We start from the raw sequence: 18,484 nt of genomic DNA, 5'->3' as shown, positions 1-18,484 counted from the left end.
GTTTTATCAGTCATTGTGGCTGGTATTGTTGTATATGTGTTGTTTTGTCCTTTTCGGCAATAAAGAAAAAAAAAAGTCCGCGTGGCCTAATGGATAAGGCGTCTGACTTCGGATCAGAAGGTTGCAGGTTCAAGTCCTGTCGCGGACGTCTCTTCTTTTTGAAAGGTGGTTCTCTTATGTTTTTCAACGACAAAAGCACGATTGCCTATTGTGCTAAGATACTGGATTTGTTGTTACAGAAAAAAGCCACCACATCGAGAGTGAATAAATACGTTTCAGCGCACTGACCCTTACTCGTCCGTGTTAACATGTTCTGCGTCTGCTATTTTCATGGTCAGATGTTTCATGTTTTCCACTCTCGCATCCCTTCCAGCCTTTGCGTGCCCTGTTCACCACCCCCGGAACGCAGCGTCAGAAAGCTGTACCGCTTTGACCATTAGCCTACTGTAGCCCTTTCTATCCCGTCCGCGTGGCCTAATGGATAAGGCGTCTGACTTCGGATCAGAAGACTGCAGGTTCGAGTCCTGTCGCGGACGTCTCTTCTTTTTAAAAGGTGGTTTTCTTATGTTTTTGAACGACAAAAGCACGATTGGCTATTGTGCTAAGGTACCGGATTTGTTGTTACAGAAAAAAGCCACCACATCAAGAGTGAATAAATACGTTTCAGCGCACTGACCCTTACTCGTCCATGTTAAATTGTTCTGCGTCTGCTCTTTTTATGGTCAGATGTTTCATGTTTTCCACTCTTGCATCCCTTCCAGCCTTTGCGTGCGCTGTTCAGCACCCCCCGGATGACAGCGTCAGATGGCTGTACCGCTTCGACCTTTAGCCTACTGTAGCCCTTTCTATCCCGTCCGCGTGGCCTAATGGATAAGGTGTCTGACTTCGGATCAGAAGATTGCAGGTTCGAGTCCTGCCGCGGACGTCTCTTCTTTTTAAACAGTGGTTTTCTTATGTTTTTGAACGACAAAAGCACGATTGGCTATTGCGCTAAGATACGGGATTTGTTGTTACAGAAAAAAGCCACCACATCAAGAGTGAATAAATACGTTTCAGCGCACTGACCCTTACTCGTCCGTGTTAACATGCTCTGGGTCTGCTATTTTCATGGTCAGATGTTTCATGTTTTCCACTCTCGCATCCCTTCCAGCCTTTGGGTGCCCTGTTCACCACCCCCCGGATGGCAGCGTCAGATGGCTGTACCGCTTTGACCTTTAGCCTACTGTAGGCCCTTTTTGTCCCGTCCGCGTGGCCTAATGGATAAGGCGTCTGACTTCGGATCAGAAGATTGCAGGTTCGAGTCCTGTCGCGGACGTCTCTTCTTTTTAAAAGGTGGTTCTCTTATGTTTTTGAACGACAAAAGCAAGATTGCCTATTGTGCTAAGATACCGGATTTGTTGTTACAAAAAAAAGCCACCACATCAAGAGTGAATAAATACGTTTCAGCGCACTGACCCTTACTCGTCCATGTTAACTTGTTCTGCGTCTGCTATTTTCATGGTCAGATGTTTCATGTTTTCCACTCTCGCATCCCTTCCAGCCTTTGCGTGCCCTGTTCACCACCCCCCGGATGGCAGCGTCAGATGGCTGTACCGCTTTGACCTTTAGCCTACTGTAGCCCCTTTTGTCCCGTCCGCCTGGCCTAATGGATAAGGCGTCTGACTTCGGATCAGAAGATTGCAGGTTCGAGTCCTGTCGCGGACGTCTCTTCTTTTTAAACGGTGGTTTTCTTATGTTTTTGAACGACAAAAGCAAGATTGCCTATTGTGCTAAGATACCGGATTTGTTGTTACAGAAACAAGCCACCACATCAAGAGTGAATAAATACGTTTCAGCGCACTGACCCTTACTCGTCCATGTTAACTTGTTCTGCGTCTGCTATTTTCATGGTCATATGTTTCATGTTTTCCACTCTCGCATCCCTTCCAGCCTTTGCGTGCCCTGTTCACCACCCCCCGGATGGCAGCGTCAGATGGCTGTACCGCTTTGACCTTTAGCCTACTGTATCCCCTTTTGTCCCGTCCGCGTGGCCTAATGGATAAGGCGTCTGATTTCGGATCAGAAGATTGCAGGTTCGAGTCATGTCGCGGACGTCTCTTCTTTTTAAAAGGTGGTTCTCTTATGTTTTTGAACGACAAAAGCACGTCTCTTCTTTTTAAAAGGTGGTTCTCTTATGTTTTTGAACGACAAAAGCACGATTGCCTATTGTGCTAAGATACTGGATTATTTGTTACAGAAAAAAGCCACCACATCAAGAGTGGATAAATACGTTTCAGCGCACTGACCCTTACTCGTCCATGTTAACTTGTTCTGCGTCTGCAATTTTCATGGTCAGATGTTTCATGTTTTCCACTCTGGCATCCCTTCCAGCCTTTGCGTGCCCTGTTCACCACCCCCGGGATGACAGCGTCAGATGGCTGCCCCGCCTTGACCTTCAGCTAACTGTAGCCCTTTCTATCCCGTCCGCGTGGCCTAATCATTCCACTTCCGGCTGCCAAGCTGTGAAGGTGCGGAAAGGATGAGCTCCGATAGCTCGTTATCGGCGGCCGCCGGCCGCGGTTTATCTGTTTCTTCGGACGAATACCGTGTTTTACTGCCTCCGCTGCCAACTGGAAATGCTGGGCTTAACACTGTGTTTTTGCACTGTGATGTGTCCGGGCGGCCATACCGCATCAACGACTTCGAAGACGAGATGGAACGACTGGGAGTGATCCAGGATGTGGCGTCGATTGGCGCCTATCAAATGAACCATGTGTGGGCTGTGTCGACGCACTCCGCGGCAGCCAAGCACCGCCTAGTTGCTGCGAAAGAACTTCGTATCAAGGGCAAGAAATGTCTCGTGCTCGACCCCAACGATGGCGAAATTCGCATCAAGATCCACTGGCTGCCGTACCAGCTTAGCGATGACGTCGTGCGGAAGGCCCTCGAGCCTTTCGGAAAAGTTGACCGCATCACAAGAGAGACTTGGCCAACAAGCAAGTTCAAGGGAGCCCAAACGTCGATAAGGTCAGTAACCATAACCTTGAAGAATGGGTACACGACCGAAACATTGCCGCATCAGCTGCGTATCCAGGGAGGCAATGCCCTTGTGATAGTGCCCGGACGATCGCCTTTGTGCCTGAGGTGCAAGAGGAATGGGCATATCAGAAAGAACTGCCGCATACCGCGGTGCTCCGAATGCCGGAGGTTCGGGCATGAGGCTCCGGATTGCCGGAAGACCTACGCGATGGTCACGGGAGGCAAGAGTGAGGAGGAAGACACAGAAGCCGTTATGGATGAGGAAGAAGCTGAGGAGGCAGCGGCCTCCCCCCCACTGCACGAAGACCAGCCGACGTTGGAGACAACGCAAAGCCCGCCTGTAGCTTCGCCACCTCCTGGAGTGTCAATGGAGGCGCCTCGGAAACCCGGAGAATACGGTGAGCCCGAAAAACCCCCGCAAAACGAACTTTCTGTCAGCATGCCGCTTACGTCGACCACAAAAGACAGCGTGATAGCCGTAGAGCCGCAATATGAAGTCTCGCGAGAACAGGCGAAGGAAACTGCGCTGTCAGGAAGGGAAGCGGAGGAAGTGACTGAATTTCCAGCCTTGTCGCCGATTGAACCAGAAGCAGAAGATGAACTAAATGAGGCGTCAGGAAGGAAAACCGCTCATGTAAAGAATAAGTGGAACGCGCCCACTAAAAGAAGGGCTCGTTTTAACCCCGCGCCACGCGTACCCATAGAAATACGACGTCGAAAGCGTTCCGTTTAACCGGCCAACGTAACTAGGCGCCCCATTCGCAAATAGAAAGAAAAGAAAAAGAATCTTTATTTTTTGTAAATGCCCTTCCTAAAACTCGCAACCTTCAACTGCCTAAGCCTTGTAGGCCGCATGCGCAAGCAGTGGCTCTTAAACCAGCTTTTGCAGGAAGGAATTGACATAGCATTCCTTCAAGAAACAAAATTAGCCTCAAACGAGCAGCTAGATAGCGCGGCTCGATTCTTTCACAATCGCTTTCACTGTCACTTCTCGCCCGCGTGCGGGCGCAGCGCAGGAAGTGCAATCATGATAAGGAAAAGGCCGGCTTTAACCGTGTATCCTGAATATGAAAGGGATCACAGCGGGCGTGTTTGCAGTGTCGATTTAATACTTCGTGGCGAGCAATACAGGCTTATCTCAATCCATGCACCAAATGACCCGCCGCAACGGACAGAATATTTCACGAAGCTCAGGCAGTATCTTGACACCCCATGCCGCACCGTTCTCGCGGGTGACTTCAACTGCGTACTGCAGGCGCGTGACTGCTCAAAAAGAAGGCCAGCTGACCCCAGTTTGAAGGAGTTGCAAAAGCTCTTACGCGATTTTGACTTGCAGGACGTAGCAGATGGCACACCAGCCCTCGCCCCTGCATTCACGCACTGGCAGGGGGACTGCCATGCGCGACTAGATCGCGTGTACGTATCGAGTGAGCTTATGTGCATGAACGTCTCCTCCCGAGTAACGCCAGTGGCGTTCTCTGACCACGGCTTTGTCACTGTCACGTTTGAGAAAGGCGACCACCGAAGGACCAAGCAAACTGCCAAACCTTCTTGGCAATTATGGAAACTTAACGAAAGCCTTTTAGACGAGGAAGATGTGGTCTCAGGGATCAAAGCTATAATCACGCAGGTACGAGAGCGGGGCGAGGTAAACGCCATAGCGTGGGAAGAAGTGAAAGAAGAGTGCAAAATGTTTCTTGTGGCGAAAGGGCATGAAAAAGCGGCTCTAAAAAGGGAAAGAAAAAACGTTTTAATGCGCACGCTTCGAAGTCTCATTGAAGCGGAAAATTCCGAACCGGGAAAGTTTATGACAGATATTAGAGAATGCAAAGGACAGCTCCTATCAATTTTGGAAGCCGACTATAAAGGCGCTATGATTCGTTGTCGACTCGAAGCACAACAGAGGGACGAGGAACCGATCAAGATTTTTAGAACGAAAGAAAGGCAACATGCTGCACGAAACAGAATAGAGGCGGTGCAAGATGGCGACGACATTCTTACCAGCCAAGACGACTTTGTAAGGGCGTTCACAGGGATGTACAAAAGTCTGTTCGAAGAGAAAGATGGCGTACACAGTCGGGGGTGCGCGTTTAATTATGCTGATCTGTTGCCAAAGGTCAGCGATGATATTAGAGAGGAAACAAATGAAAGCATTTCCGAGTCTGAAGTTGAATGGGCCATTAAAAAGCTGAAGCCTAGGAAAACGCCCGGTATCGACGGCCTAGGAAGTGCATTCTACAAGAAGTTTGCATCGGATTTGGTGCCAATTCTTTGTTCCGTGTACGAAGACATACTGAAGCGGGATCTGATGCCTCCCTCCATGAGGCAAGGCCTGACGGTCCTAATCCCAAAAAAGCACTCCAAACGTGTCCCGACCCCGGGCGACTTTCGCCCCATCAGCCTTCTGACGACTGATTACAAATTGCTGGCAAAAATTATGGCGAAGCGACTCGACGTAGCGCTCAGTGAGGTCATAGGGGGCCACCAAGCATATGGTATCGAAGGGCGGCGCATCTCGGATAATCTGCACACAATGCGCGTGCTGTGTGAAACAACATCGGTACACGGAGACAAGGCCGCGGTGCTAAAGGTGGATTTAAGTAAGGCCTTCGACCGTGTTGATCACGACTTTCTTTTTGGGCTGCTTAAAGCTTGCAACATCGGGGAACGTCTTCTGAAGTACATCGCCGTTTGCTATAGGGAGGTGTCAACGCGCCTTGTCATCAACGGACAAACAACGGACAAGATACTCGTCAACAGGTCGGTGCGACAAGGATGTCCGCTGTCACCGATACTTTTCGCACTTTACCTTGAACCTCTCTGTCGTTCCATTCTGAACGACAATACTGTCGGTGGCCTCAGCCTGGCAGACGAGACCGTGAAAGTGCTCGCCTATGCTGATGATCTGACCCTCGTGTGTGCTTCCAAAGAGGAGATGCGCAAAGCGGTGCAACATGTGTCGGAATTCTGCAATGTGTCTGGTGCAAAAGTGAATCGTGACAAGTGTTCGGGTGCATGGTTGGGTGATTGGGACGCCAAGCCAACGAGCTTCTTGGACATGCAGTGGTCTGACCAAGTCGGCATGTATCTCGGCGTTTGTTTTGATACCACCAATCTGCAAAATGGACAAAACACCATCAGTCTAAACGGACTAGCAGCAAAGGTGCGTGCGTGGCATGGGAGAACCATACCACTTGGAAATCGTGCGTTTGTGTGCAATACAGTTTTCTTTCCTGCTGTTTGGTATGCTGCTCAAGTGATGCCATGCCTACCAGCCGATGTGAATCGAGTGCATAGATTCTTTGCCACGTTTATTTGGGAGTCTCGCTTTGAACGAATGAGGAGGAGTAACCTGTTTCTAAGTTTAGCCAAAGGTGGTCTGGGATTGGTCAATGTTGAGGTAAAGCTCAAAGTTCAGAGGTACCTTTTTTTTCGCAGGCAGAATAGGCCTCTAATGTTGAACTCATTTGCTAAGCTGGGCTGTGGGTTTTTGAGAGACTGGCTTAAAGATGCTGGTGTAGGACCAAGGTCACGAGTGCTAAAGTTTTACAGGGAGCTGGAACAGGCGGTCCGGTTTTTCGAAGAGAGGTTCTCACGGGACTACTTAATGGAAGTGAAAAGAAAATCACTGTACTGGGACACGATTGACATGCTTTTTCCAGCTCCGTTGTACCGGTCACGAATGGATAGTATATTAGTGTCAGACGTCTTGAAACGATTACCACGGCTTCCTGTTAAGGTCGCCGTCAAGGATTTTTTTATCAGGTTTCACGTGGAAGTTCTGCCGGTAAAGCCATGGCTGGCAAACAAAGGTTTCTTTGTTCCGTGGTCAACCAACTGTGATCTCTGCCCTTACCCAGAGTCCCTTCAGCACGTGTTCCTCTTTTGCACGAACGCAGCGCATTTCTGGCATGAGGTCAGATCAGCATTTGGAATTTCTCTGTATCCAACTTGGAAAGATGTGAAGTTTCTCACAAGTGAGGAATTCCGAGATGACAAATGTGTGGAAATTGTCCTGCTGTTGGGATTGTATGCAATTTGGCGGTCTCGCACGGATCACGTCCTTTGTTTGGAGGTAGCAAAGTCCGCGTGGACGCATTTTTGTGACGCGTTTGCCTACACCAGCTTTCTGTTAAAAAGTGCAGACGACGAGCTATCCAGCAAGTGGAAAGTAATGGAGGCGCAATTGCACAGACGCGTCCATCCGTGATTTCAAGATGAACCAGTGTATCTGTGTGTTGCACTTCGCTGAGTGTACTCTGTTATGTCAAAAAAAAAAAAAAAAGTCCGCGTGGCCTAATGGATAAGGCGTCTGACTTCGGATCAGAAGATTGCAGGTTCGAGTCCTGTCGCGGACGTCTGTTCTTTTTAAAAGGTAGTTCTCTTGTGTTTTTGAACGACAAAAGCAAGATTGCCTATTGTGCTAAGATACCGGATTTGTTGTTACACAAACAAGCCACCACATCAAGAGTGAATAAATACGTTTCAGCGCACTGACCCTTACTCGTCCGTGTTAATGTGTTCTGCGTCTGCTATTTTTATGGTCAGATGTTTCATGTTTTCCACTCTCGCATCCCTTACAGCCTTTGCGTGCCCTGTTCACCACCTCCCGGATGACAGCGTCAGATGGCTGTACCGCTTTGACCTTTAGCCTACTGTAGCCCCTTTTGTCCCGTCCGCGTGGCTTAATGGATAAGGCGTCTGACTTCGGATCAGAAGATTGCAGGTTCGAGTCCTGTCGCGGACGTCTCTTCTTTTTAAAAGGTGGTTCTCTTATGTTTTTGAACGACAAAAGCAAGATTGCCTATTGTGCTAAGATACCGGATTTGTTGTTTCAGAAAAAAGCCACCACATCAAGAGTGAATAAATACGTTTCAGCGCACTGACCCTTACTCGTCCGTGTTAATGTGTTCTGCGTCTGCTATTTTTATGGTCAGATGTTTCATGTTTTCCACTCTCGCATCCCTTACAGCCTTTGCGTGCCCTGTTCACCACCACCCGGATGACAGCGTCAGATGGCTGCCCCGCCTTGACCTTCAGCTAACTGTAGCCCTTTCTATCCCGTCCGCGTGGCCTAATGGATAAGGCGTCTGACTTCGGATCAGAAGATTGCAGGTTCGAGTCCTGTGGCGGACGTCTCTTCTTTTTAAAAGGTGGTTCTCTTATGTTTTTGAACGACAAAAGCAAGATTGCCTATTGTGCTAAGATAACGGATTTGTTGTTACAGAAACAAGCCACCACATCAAGAGTGAATAAATACGTTTCAGCGCACTGACCCTTACTCGTCCATGTTAACTTGTTCTGCGTCTGCTATTTTCATGGTCAGATGTTTCATGTTTTCCACTCTCGCATCCCTTCCAGCCTTTGCGTGCCCTGTTCACCACCCCCCGGATGGCAGCGTCAGATGGCTGTACCGCTTTGACCTTTAGCCTACTGTAGCCCCTTTTGTCCCGTCCGCGTGGCCTAATGGATAAGGCGTCTGACTTCGGATCAGGAGATTGCAGGTTCGAGTCCTGTCGCGGTCGTCTATTCTCTTTAAAAGGTGGTTCTCTTATGTTTTTGAACGACAAAAGCAAGATTGCCTATTGTGCTAAGATACCGGATTTGTTGTTTCAGAAAAAAGCCACCACATCAAGAGTGAATAAATACGTTTCAGCGCACTGACCCTTACTCGTCCGTGTTAATGTGTTCTGCGTCTGCTATTTTTATGGTCAGATGTTTCATGTTTTCCACTCTCGCATCCCTTACAGCCTTTGCGTGCCCTGTTCACCACCACCCGGATGACAGCGTCAGATGGCTGCCCCGCCTTGACCTTCAGCTAACTGTAGCCCTTTCTATCCCGTCCGCGTGGCCTAATGGATCACTCTGTTTCCGGTTTCCGTCAGGAGCGGTCGCAGAATGGTTGGCTCCGAAGGAGCAGCGATAGCGGCCGATGCCGGCCGTGGTGTTCCGTCTTTCGCTGTACCCAAGGATTACAGGATTGTTTTGCCCCCGCTGCCAACAGGAGAAGCTATGAGTCGCGCAGTCGTTTTACACTGCGATAATAGCTGTCGACCGTACCGGATTGACGATTTTCGCCAACCGCTGAAAGATTTCGGCGTCATACAGGAAGTGGGCGGCATCGGTGCTTATCAGATGTCGCACGTTTGGCTGGTGAACTTTCGGAGCGACGACGCGAAGAAGAAGCTGCTGGAAGCCGGGAGGCTGGACGTGAAGGGGCGTACGTGTTTGGTCATAGACCCAAACAAGCAAGAGCTACGGATAAAGCTTCATTGGGTTTCCTTCGACGTGTCAAACGAAGCGATTCGCCGGGCCTTCGCTGTGTACGGCGAAGTGAAGGATGTGGCGAACGACCGATGGAGAGCAGCTGATTTTGAAACTGCGGACTCTACCACTCGTGTGCTCCGACTTGTGCTTCGGGAGGGCGTCACCCCGGAATGTCTACCGCATCAGGTGCCGCTTGGAAAGGGGAAAGCCCTTGTAGTGGTTCCAGGTAGGGCCCCGGTCTGTCTGCGGTGTCGCACTGCAGGCCACATCAGACGTGAATGCAGGGTGCCCAAATGCACCGAGTGCCATGCCTTCGGGCATGAGCAGGCTGACTGCACGCGAACGTACGCGCGAGCGGTCGGCCGGGGTGCTGACGCAGACCGGGACGACCTCTTGATGGACGAAGAGGAGGCGGAGACGGCGGCGACTCCGGAAGAGGACGGGAACGCTGTGAAAGACGTGGTGAGCGACTTTGCAGAGAAGCCGCCCGAAGGCAACTCTACACAAGAGGGTTTAGGGGAAGAACTAACGAAGGAGGTGATGGTTCCGGAAGCCAACCCCTCCACATCGGAGACTGCCCTCGCGGCTTCGCCGGCTGTGGCCACCGAGAGTGGCACCAAAAAAGACGACGAGGCAACTGTAAGAGGGTCCAGTGTGGTGAAGATGAACCTGCAGGAAGGGTCGGCGAAACGTGGGAGGGAGTGCGTCGACGATGCACCCAAAGCGCAACGTCTACGGCTACTTGAACAGCAGTGGAAGTACAGTGTGCGTCAGGCTTGTCTAGGGCAAGCGAGCGCGCGGCTTCCGAGCATGCTGGCGACATCTGCTGATAGCGGCTGGGTTGGAGATAGCTTGCCATTGCACATGCGTGGATCTCAGACAGGCTCGGGTCGGTCGTCTTATAGCATAGGCCTCCCAAACTTAGAGACGCCCCGCCCCACAAGGGGCGCTTTTATTCTGAAGAGCCAATCGTAGGCGGTGACACGGGGTAAGCGCGTAATTTGACGCCATGCATTATCAGTGCAGCCGTTAATTAATCGCACAAAAGTTTTGACGGAAAGCGCTGCAGTGCGTTCTTGTTGCGTGCTTTTCGTTTGTTAAACGTGAGATTCAGAAGATTAGCGGAGGTCGTTTTCTAGAATTGCGCAACCGCCTGATGAGTTGTTGCACTGCATCGAACGGCGCGTCTATCTGGCCTGTCAACGCTCCCGGCTGCCACTGTGAAAGACAATCGCCCCTCGAGGGTAGTGGCGTCTGCAAATTCGAGCGGCACATGTGAAACGAAGACCGGCCTGACCCTGTTCGAGATCGGCGCACGCGCAATGGCAAGCTATCTCTAACCCAGCTGCTATCAGCAGATGTCGCCCGCACGCTCCCAAGCCGCGCACTCGCTTGCCCTAGACAAGCCTGACGCGCACTGTACGTTGGAAAAAAAATCGTGTCGTCAACGAGCTGCCTGCGTCACCTCTTACGAGAGGCAGCACACCCAAGTCCTGATTTGAGTCTGAAACGGAATACCCTGCAAGACGTGCCAACAAAGGTAAACCCTACGCCTTCCGTCTGACACTGCTATTTCATGTTTTACCTCAATAGGCCCATGCGTGTCGCTACGCTTAATGTACGGGGACTAAGTTCCAGAAGAAGGCAGATGCAAGTGTATAGGCTGGCGCTTGAGGAGAACTTGGATATATTAGCAGTTCAAGAGACAAAAATAGAAGACGAGGATCAGACAGAGGCTATGGTACGCTGTTTCCAGTCTCAGTATCATGCATGTGTTTCTCACGTGGTTGGCACGTCGGCAGGGTGCGTACTGTTTATCAGACAAATCATGGGCCTAAATATTGAGCATGTGACTTCTAGCACGGACGGGCGCCTAGTTGTCTGTGATTTTGCGGTGTATGAGTGTAAGTGGCGTGGCTTGTGCTTGTACGCTCCAACAAAGGTGCGGGATAGGAAAGATTTCTTCGACACTGTGGCACCTTACTGCAACAGTGAACGAAGTGTCGTCATGTTAGGTGATTTCAATTGTGTTTGTGCATCACACGACAAGACAAGTGCTACACCGTTCAGGGACGCAAGCACAGAAACGTTACTGTCTATTGTAAATGAATGTGGGCTTGACGACGTAGGAGAAACTGTAAGTGGAGGAGGAGTTGAGTTTACTCATTTTCAAGGATACAGTCACTCCAGGCTTGATCGAGCGTACGTTTCATTGGAAATTGTACCAGAATACAAAAATTATCTTGTGCGTTCGGTCCCATTCAGTGACCATTGTTTGGTCGCCTTTTCCATCGGGAGCAAGAAAACGCAACCGAAAGAATTCAGATGGGAACAATGGAAATTAAACTCGAACCTACTAAGCGATGACGTCTTTGTAAAATACGTCCAGAGTACATTGAAGGAAGAAAACAAAAAAGAAAGATATGGGGTCAAATGGGAGCTGCTCAAGCAAAACATAAAAATGAAAGCGCTAGAACGAGCTACATTGCTGAAGCATGAGAAGGACAAGGACGAAAGAATTTTGCGCAACAATCTGCAGGCGCTCGTACAGCTTGAATGTACGCAGCCGGGAGCCTTTAAGGATGACATCTGCGCGATAAAGAAAAAACTAGAAGTGATCGACACCGAGCGATATCGAGGGGCGCTCGTAAGATCAAGAGTTGAACACATTATCGCGGGAGAACAGCCAACGAAGCGAGCGTTAGGAACAGAAAGAAGCCAAGCTCGCCGCAATGATATAAAGGAGGTACAATACAAAGATACGTACGTTACAGAAACTGAAGATATCGAGCATGCCTTTTACGAGTATTACAGCGCCCTTTTCGCTCAAAGCACGGTTAACGTAGAAAAATTCAAGAAGGAGTTTCTTCCCTTGATGCCAGTGTTAGAAGCAGATAGTAAAGAATTTTTAGAACAGCCCATAACAGTTAACGACGTAGAAAAGGCTATAGAAGACTTAAACCCTGGTAAGTCGCCGGGGCCGGATGGCTTGACGGCAGCGTTTTATAAGAAATTTAAAACTGAATGTTCACCCTTGTTAGCAAACGTTCTCAATGAGGCTCTAGAGCTTAGGATCCTTCCTCCGTCATTTCTAAATTCACACACCGTACTTATCCCCAAAACTGAAGACATCACCCAACTTAAAGAGGTTACTAGTTACCGTCCCATATGCTTAGCAAACGTGGATTATAAAATTTTCATGAAAATACTAGCAAGAAGGATGCAGACAGTAATGACAGAATTAGTAGGGCCCCACCAAACATGTGGAATAAAGGGAAGGACTATATTTTCTAACACACACAAGGCACGATGTGTCCTAGAGTGTTGCGATGTCACAGGAGGGGGCGTTGCCATGATCCAGTTGGATTTAGAAAAAGCATTTGATCGTGTGCCACATGACCTCCTGTTCCTCATTTTAGAGTATATTAATGTAGGATCTGTGATTCTGGAAGGAGTACGCATGGCGTACAATAGGTGTACGACAAGCCTGATTATAAACAAGCATGTCGGTAAGCGAATACAAGTGGAACGATCTGTGAGGCAGGGATGTCCCTTAAGCCCGCTTTTGTTCTGTATGTTTATTGAGTCTTTTTGTTTAAGTGTGATTAAGAGTGAGAACATTCAAGGTTTCCTACTCCATGCGGCTGAAGTTAGAATACTGGCTTACGCGGATGATGTTGCTGTTTTTTGTACAAATTATGAGAGTGTGTTTGAGGTTGTACAAGTGGTCAAACGTTTTTGTGAAGCCAGCGGCAGTTCAGTAACCTGGGGTAAATCTTTAGGGTTTTGGCATGGCAACTGGCCTGCAACTCCAGGCATATTCGCCAACATGCAGTGGGTAACTAGCCCTGTTAAACACCTCGGAGTGCCGCTGTTGTACTATCAGGACAGCGAGCCGTATTGGCGAGAGCAAGCCGCTATGCTCCGCGATAAGGCTGACAAGTGGAAAGGGTGGGGACTGTCTGTGTTCGCGCGTGCCACTGTTTGCAATCTATTTCTTGCCAGCAAGCTTTGGTATGTGCTTCAAGTTTTGCATTGTTCAAGAGTAAACGTGCAGAAGATTCACCGGGTGTTTGCCGTGTTCGTGTGGGGTTCAACGTGGGAAAGAACAAGCAGAACAAATCTTTTTCGGCCGGTCCGAGAAGGCGGTCTCGGGTTAACTCATCTGTTTTTAAGGCAACTGGTTAATAGGTTTCTTTTTCTTAGAGATGTCACAGACCCTTTTCTTCGAACGGTGTGTCAATTGAGGCTTGGAAGTGTGCTGTCAGAGTATGTCGTGACCACCGAATATTTGAGCGGTGGGGTGAAGGGCTATTTCAAAGAAATGGTCTTGTCTTTTCGTTTCCTCACCGCACGTTTCTCTTTGGATTATTTGAGTACAGTCACAAGGAAAAGGCTGTACAAAGATATTGTAGACATGGTGCTGCCTATACCATTGTACCGAAGCATGTACACCCTGGGAATCGAGCGGAACGTTCTGAAAAGGGTAAAAAATATGCTTGTTCCATCTGGGGTGAAAAACTTCTTTTTCAAAATGCACACGGGTACACTTGAGGTAAAGACATGGATGGAGCAGAAACAATTGTTTGTACCATGGGGACCAGACTGTTTTGTATGTAAAAAACCGGAGACGATCGAACACGTTTTTTTAGACTGTTGGGGGGCTGTATTCTTTTGGGATATTTTGCAAAAAACAATCAAAAGAATTTCCGCTGGATCCCAAGGGTATAAGGTTCCTCTCTGTAAAAATAGAGGATGGAATCCCGTATGACACCGTCATGCTGTTAGGACTGCACAGCATATGGCGTAACACATTGGCGGTAAGGTACAGTGATGTTGATGTGAGAAGAATACCGGAATATTTCAAAGAGTCGGTACATCTTTTTGTAGAAATGTATAAAGTGCGAGAGGTTGACCCTGAGTGGATACCTGTTTTCGAAGAGCTGTTGAAATTGAAAGATTATTGAAGCACCAGCGTCAGTCTAAGTCAGACTGACGTTTTTTATCAATTGACAGTTCTGCGCGCGGTTTTTGGTTCACATGTAAAAAGGCAATAAAAAAAAGCGTGGCCTAATGGATAAGGCGTCTGACTTCGGATCAGAAGATTGCAGGTTCGAGTCCTGTCGCGGGCGTCTCTTCTTTTTAAAAGGTGGTTCTCTTATGTTTTTGAACGCCAAAAGCAAGATTGCCTATTGTGCTAAGATACCGGATTTGTTGTTACAGAAACAAGCCACCACATCAAGAGTGAATAAATACGTTTCAGCGCACTGACCCTTACTCGTCCATGTTAACTTGTTCTGCGTCTGCTATTTTCATGGTCAGATGTTTCATGTTTTCCACTCTCGCATCCCTTCCAGCCTTTGCGTGCCCTGTTCACCACCCCCCGGATGGCAGCGTCAGATGGCTGTACCGCTTTGACCTTTAGCCTACTGTAGCCCCTTTTGTCCCGTCCGCGTGGCCTAATGGATAAGGCGTCTGACTTCGGATCAGAAGATTGCAGGTTCGAGTCCTGTCGCGGACGTCTCTTCTTTTTAAAAGGTGGTTCTCTTATTTTTTTGAACGACAAAAGCACGATTGCCTATTGTGCTAAGATACTGGATTTTTTGTTACAGAAAAAAGCCACCACATCAAGAGTGGATAAATACGTTTCAGCGCACTGACCCTTACTCGTCCGTGTTAACATGTTCTGCGTCTGCTATTTTCGTGGTCAGATGTTTCATGTTTTCCACTCTCGCATCCCTTCCAGCCTTTGCGTGCCCTGTTCACCACCCCCCGGATGGCAGCGTCAGATGGCTGTACCGCTTTGACCTTTAGCCTACTGTAGCCCCTTTTGTCCCGTCCGCGTGGCCTAATGGATAAGGCGTTGCGCTGCTGAGCACGAGGTCGCGGGTTCGATTCCCGGCCGCGGCGGCCGCTTTTCTGATGGAGGCGAAAAGCAAAAACGCCCGTGTGCACGAGATTTCGGCGCACGTTAAAGATCCCCAGGTGGTCAAAATTAATCCGGAGCCCTCCACTACGGCGCGCCTCATCGCCTGCGTTGCGTCGGCGCGTTAAACCCTACAATCAGTCAGTTAATGGATAAGGCGTCTGACTTCGGATCAGAAGATTGCAGGTTCGAGTCCTGTCGCGGACGTCTCTTCTTTTTAAAAGGTGGTTCTCTTATGTTTTTGAACGACAAAAGCAAGATTGCCTATTGTGCTAAGATACCGGATTTGTTGTTACAATAACAAGCCACCACATCAAGAGTGAATAAATACGTTTCAGCACACTGACCCTTGCTCGTCCATGTTAACTTGTACTGCGTCTGCTATTTTCATGGTCAGATGTTTCATGTTTTCCACTCTCGCATCCCTTCCAGCCTTTGCGTGCCCTGTTCACCACCCCCTGGATGGCAGCGTCAGATGGCTGTACCGCTTTGACCTTTAGCCTACTGTAGCCCCTTTTGTCCCGTCCGCGTGGCCTAATGGATAAGGCGTCTGACTTCGGATCAGAAGATTGCAGGTTCGAGTCCTGTCGCGGACGTCTCTTCTTTTTAAAAGGTGGTTCTCTTATGTTTTTGAACGACAAAAGCAAGATTGCCTATTGTGCTAAGATACTGGATTTTTTGTTACAGAAAAAAGCCACCACATCAAGAGTGGATAAATAGGTTTCAGCGCACTGACCCTTACTCGTCCGTGTTAACATGTTCTGCGTCTGCTATTTTCGTGGTCAGATGTTTCATGTTTTCCACTCTCGCATCCCTTCCAGCCTTTCCGTGCGCTGTTAACCACCCCCCGGATGACAGCGTCAGATGGCTGTACCGCTTTGACCTTTAGCCTACTGTAGCCCCTTTTGTCCCGCCCGCGTGGCCTAATGGATAAGGCGTCTGACTTCGGATCAGAAGATTGCAGGTTCGAGTCCTGTCGCGGACGTCTCTTCTTTTTAAAAGGTGGTTCTCTTATGTTTTTGAACGACAAAAGCACGATTGCCTATTGTGCTAAGATACTGGATTTTTTGTTACAGAAAAAAGCCACCACATCAAGAGTGGATAAATACGTTTCAGCGCACTGACCCTTACTCGTCCGTGTTAACATGTTCTGCGTCTGCTATTTTCGTGGTCAGATGTTTCATGTTTTCCACTCTCGCATCCCTTCCAGCCTTTGCGTGCCCTGTTCACCACCCCCCGGATGGCAGCGTCAGATGGCTGTACCGCTTTGACCTTTAGCCTACTGTAGCCCCTTTTGTCCCGTCCGCGTGGCCTAATGGATAAGGCGTCTGACTTCGGATCAGAAGATTGCAGGTTCGAGTCCTGTCGCGGACGTCTCTTCTTTTTAAAAGGTGGTTCTCTTATGTTTTTGAACGACAAAAGCAAGATTGCCTATTGTGCTAAGATACCGGATTTGTTGTTACAATAACAAGCCACCACATCAAGAGTGAATAAATACGTTTCAGCGCACTGACCCTTGCTCGTCCATGTTAACTTGTACTGCGTCTGCTATTTTCATGGTCAGATGTTTCATGTTTTCCACTCTCGCATCCCTTCCAGCCTTTGCGTGCCCTGTTCACCACCCCCCGGATGGCAGCGTCAGATGGCTGTACCGCTTTGACCTTTAGCCTACTGTAGCCCCTTTTGTCCCGTCCGCGTGGCCTAATGGATAAGGCGTCTGACTTCGGATCAGAAGATTGCAGGTTCGAGTCCTGTCGCGGACGTCTCTTCTTTTTAAAAGGTGGTTCTCTTATGTTTTTGAACGACAAAAGCACGTCTCTTATTTTGAAAAGGTGGTTCTCTTATGTTTTTGAACGACAAAAGCACGATTGCCTATTGTGCTAAGATACCGGATTTGTTGTTACAGAAAAAAGCCACCACATCAAGAGTGAATAAATACGTTTCAGCGCACTGACCCTTACTCGTCCGTGTTAATGTGTTCTGCGTCTGCTATTTTCATGGTCAGATGTTTCATGTTTTCCACTCTCGCATCCCTTACAGCCTTTGCGTGCCCTGTTCACCACCACCCGGATGACAGCGTCAGATGGCTGCCCCGCCTTGACCTTCAGCTAACTGTAGCCCTTTCTATTCCGTCTGAGTGGCCTAATGGTTTCTGCTTCCGGCCGCGCTAGTGTGCGGACGCGGGATGATTGGCTCCTCAGGAGCGGTGAATGCGGCCATTTCTGGCCGCGGAAACAGGTTTTTTGGCCAGGAATCCGGAGATTACCCCGTCAGTTTCCCAATGCTGCCAACAGGTCGGTGTGTTTTAAACACCATTTTTCTTCATGCGGACGTTCGTGCGAGGCCTTATCGCGTCGAAGATTTCAGGGACACTTTGGCTCGTTTGGAACTGCTCCCCGAGGTGCTTGCCCGGGGGGCGTATCAAATGAACCACGTATGGGCCCTGACATTCAGGGACGAAAGCGGCGTAAAGCGCATGCTCGCGGCCAGCGACGTGAAAGTGTAGGAGCGCCGGTGCCTCGTCATCGATCCGGCGAACCAGGATGTGCGAGTGAAACTGCACTGGATTCTGTACAACGTGCCGGACGACGAGGTGCGAGCGGCGCTGCAGCCCTACGGCCATGTCGCCGACATCGGACGCGAGAGGTGGCGTGTCAAGGGCATGAATGAGAAAGGCTCGACGACGCGGTCGGTGACCCTCAGGCTCAACGCCCGTGTGAGGCTCGACGACCTGCCGCACGAGCTCCGGGTTGCGGGCGGCCAGGCGCTCGTGGTCGTTCCAGGCCGGGCCCCGCAGTGCCTCCGCTGCTCGGGGACGGGCCATATGAGGCGCGACTGCAAGGTGCCGCGCTGCACTGTCTGCCGCCGCTTCGGTCACGAAGTGACGCAGTGCGTGCGGACGTATGCACATGTCACCGGACCTGTCGGAGACGCGGACGCGGCTGAAAACCGTATGGACGAGGAGGAGGCAGAGGCGGCGGCAGCCGGCGGAGGTGGTGCGTCCGCACCCGGGGACCCTTTGGCGGAACCAGACGTGGAGGACGTAAACGCTGCTCCCGTGGAGCAGCAGTCGACCTCCCAGAACGACCCAGCGCCGGTGGCACCTGTGCTGGACGCGAAAAGTGAGGAGTGTGTTGCGGCGGGTTCGACGAACACCGCTGTAACTCGTGAAGTGCGTGACGCCAGCAACGGCGACGGAGACGACCCGGAAGCCACCGTCCAGCGGCCGCGTAAGGAGGACGACAAGCCTGAGGACTCTGGTGACTCCGGCAA

The 18,484-nt window shown here is 49.8% G+C and overlaps 1 protein-coding gene and 15 non-coding genes across 16 annotated transcripts; all 16 read left to right on the top strand.

The window, feature by feature from the left end:
• The first annotated feature begins 75 nt into the window (after window positions 1-75).
• Window positions 76-148, top strand: Trnar-ucg (transfer RNA arginine (anticodon UCG)). The gene has a single exon. It is a non-coding gene; the product is annotated as a tRNA-Arg (tRNA).
• Window positions 149-463: 315 nt separating this feature from the next.
• On the top strand, window positions 464-536 carry Trnar-ucg (transfer RNA arginine (anticodon UCG)). Its single transcript has one exon. It is a non-coding gene; the product is annotated as a tRNA-Arg (tRNA).
• Window positions 537-852: 316 nt separating this feature from the next.
• Trnar-ucg (transfer RNA arginine (anticodon UCG)) lies at window positions 853-925 on the top strand. Its single transcript has one exon. It is a non-coding gene; the product is annotated as a tRNA-Arg (tRNA).
• Window positions 926-1,242: 317 nt separating this feature from the next.
• Window positions 1,243-1,315, top strand: Trnar-ucg (transfer RNA arginine (anticodon UCG)). Its single transcript has one exon. It is a non-coding gene; the product is annotated as a tRNA-Arg (tRNA).
• Window positions 1,316-1,631: 316 nt separating this feature from the next.
• Window positions 1,632-1,704, top strand: Trnar-ucg (transfer RNA arginine (anticodon UCG)). Its single transcript has one exon. It is a non-coding gene; the product is annotated as a tRNA-Arg (tRNA).
• Window positions 1,705-2,020: 316 nt separating this feature from the next.
• Trnar-ucg (transfer RNA arginine (anticodon UCG)) lies at window positions 2,021-2,093 on the top strand. The gene has a single exon. It is a non-coding gene; the product is annotated as a tRNA-Arg (tRNA).
• Window positions 2,094-2,518: 425 nt separating this feature from the next.
• LOC144153119 (uncharacterized) lies at window positions 2,519-4,049 on the top strand. Its single transcript, XM_077684776.1, has 2 exons — window positions 2,519-3,416; window positions 4,030-4,049. The coding sequence occupies exons 1-2, from the start codon at window positions 2,519-2,521 to the stop codon at window positions 4,047-4,049; spliced, it is 918 nt and encodes a 305-aa protein (XP_077540902.1).
• A 3,254-nt stretch (window positions 4,050-7,303) lies between these two features.
• Window positions 7,304-7,376, top strand: Trnar-ucg (transfer RNA arginine (anticodon UCG)). Its single transcript has one exon. It is a non-coding gene; the product is annotated as a tRNA-Arg (tRNA).
• Window positions 7,377-7,692: 316 nt separating this feature from the next.
• Trnar-ucg (transfer RNA arginine (anticodon UCG)) lies at window positions 7,693-7,765 on the top strand. The gene has a single exon. It is a non-coding gene; the product is annotated as a tRNA-Arg (tRNA).
• Window positions 7,766-8,081: 316 nt separating this feature from the next.
• Window positions 8,082-8,154, top strand: Trnar-ucg (transfer RNA arginine (anticodon UCG)). Its single transcript has one exon. It is a non-coding gene; the product is annotated as a tRNA-Arg (tRNA).
• A 316-nt stretch (window positions 8,155-8,470) lies between these two features.
• Window positions 8,471-8,543, top strand: Trnar-ucg (transfer RNA arginine (anticodon UCG)). Its single transcript has one exon. It is a non-coding gene; the product is annotated as a tRNA-Arg (tRNA).
• Window positions 8,544-14,733: 6,190 nt separating this feature from the next.
• Trnar-ucg (transfer RNA arginine (anticodon UCG)) lies at window positions 14,734-14,806 on the top strand. The gene has a single exon. It is a non-coding gene; the product is annotated as a tRNA-Arg (tRNA).
• Window positions 14,807-15,734: 928 nt separating this feature from the next.
• Trnar-ucg (transfer RNA arginine (anticodon UCG)) lies at window positions 15,735-15,807 on the top strand. The gene has a single exon. It is a non-coding gene; the product is annotated as a tRNA-Arg (tRNA).
• A 316-nt stretch (window positions 15,808-16,123) lies between these two features.
• Trnar-ucg (transfer RNA arginine (anticodon UCG)) lies at window positions 16,124-16,196 on the top strand. The gene has a single exon. It is a non-coding gene; the product is annotated as a tRNA-Arg (tRNA).
• Window positions 16,197-16,512: 316 nt separating this feature from the next.
• Window positions 16,513-16,585, top strand: Trnar-ucg (transfer RNA arginine (anticodon UCG)). Its single transcript has one exon. It is a non-coding gene; the product is annotated as a tRNA-Arg (tRNA).
• Window positions 16,586-16,901: 316 nt separating this feature from the next.
• Window positions 16,902-16,974, top strand: Trnar-ucg (transfer RNA arginine (anticodon UCG)). The gene has a single exon. It is a non-coding gene; the product is annotated as a tRNA-Arg (tRNA).
• Window positions 16,975-18,484: the final 1,510 nt, after the last annotated feature.

The sequence above is a fragment of the Haemaphysalis longicornis genome, unplaced genomic scaffold (genome assembly GCF_048455015.1).
Source record: "Haemaphysalis longicornis isolate Haplotype H1 unplaced genomic scaffold, Haemaphysalis longicornis Haplotype H1 scaffold_9, whole genome shotgun sequence".
NCBI classification, from domain to species: domain Eukaryota; kingdom Metazoa; phylum Arthropoda; class Arachnida; order Ixodida; family Ixodidae; genus Haemaphysalis; species Haemaphysalis longicornis.
The sequence above is the reverse complement of the archived record's forward strand: the minus strand, read 5'-3'. Positions and strand labels throughout refer to the sequence as shown.

Bases quoted from the DNA above. Each gene is read 5' to 3' on its own strand.
- LOC144153119 (XM_077684776.1), top strand. From the start codon at position 2,519: ATGAGCTCCGATAGCTCGTTATCGGCGGCCGCCGGCCGCGGTTTATCT. The intron at 3,417-4,029 runs GTGAGCCCGAAA...GTGCGGGCGCAG, and splicing joins TCGGAAACCCGGAGAATACG to CGCAGGAAGTGCAATCATGA.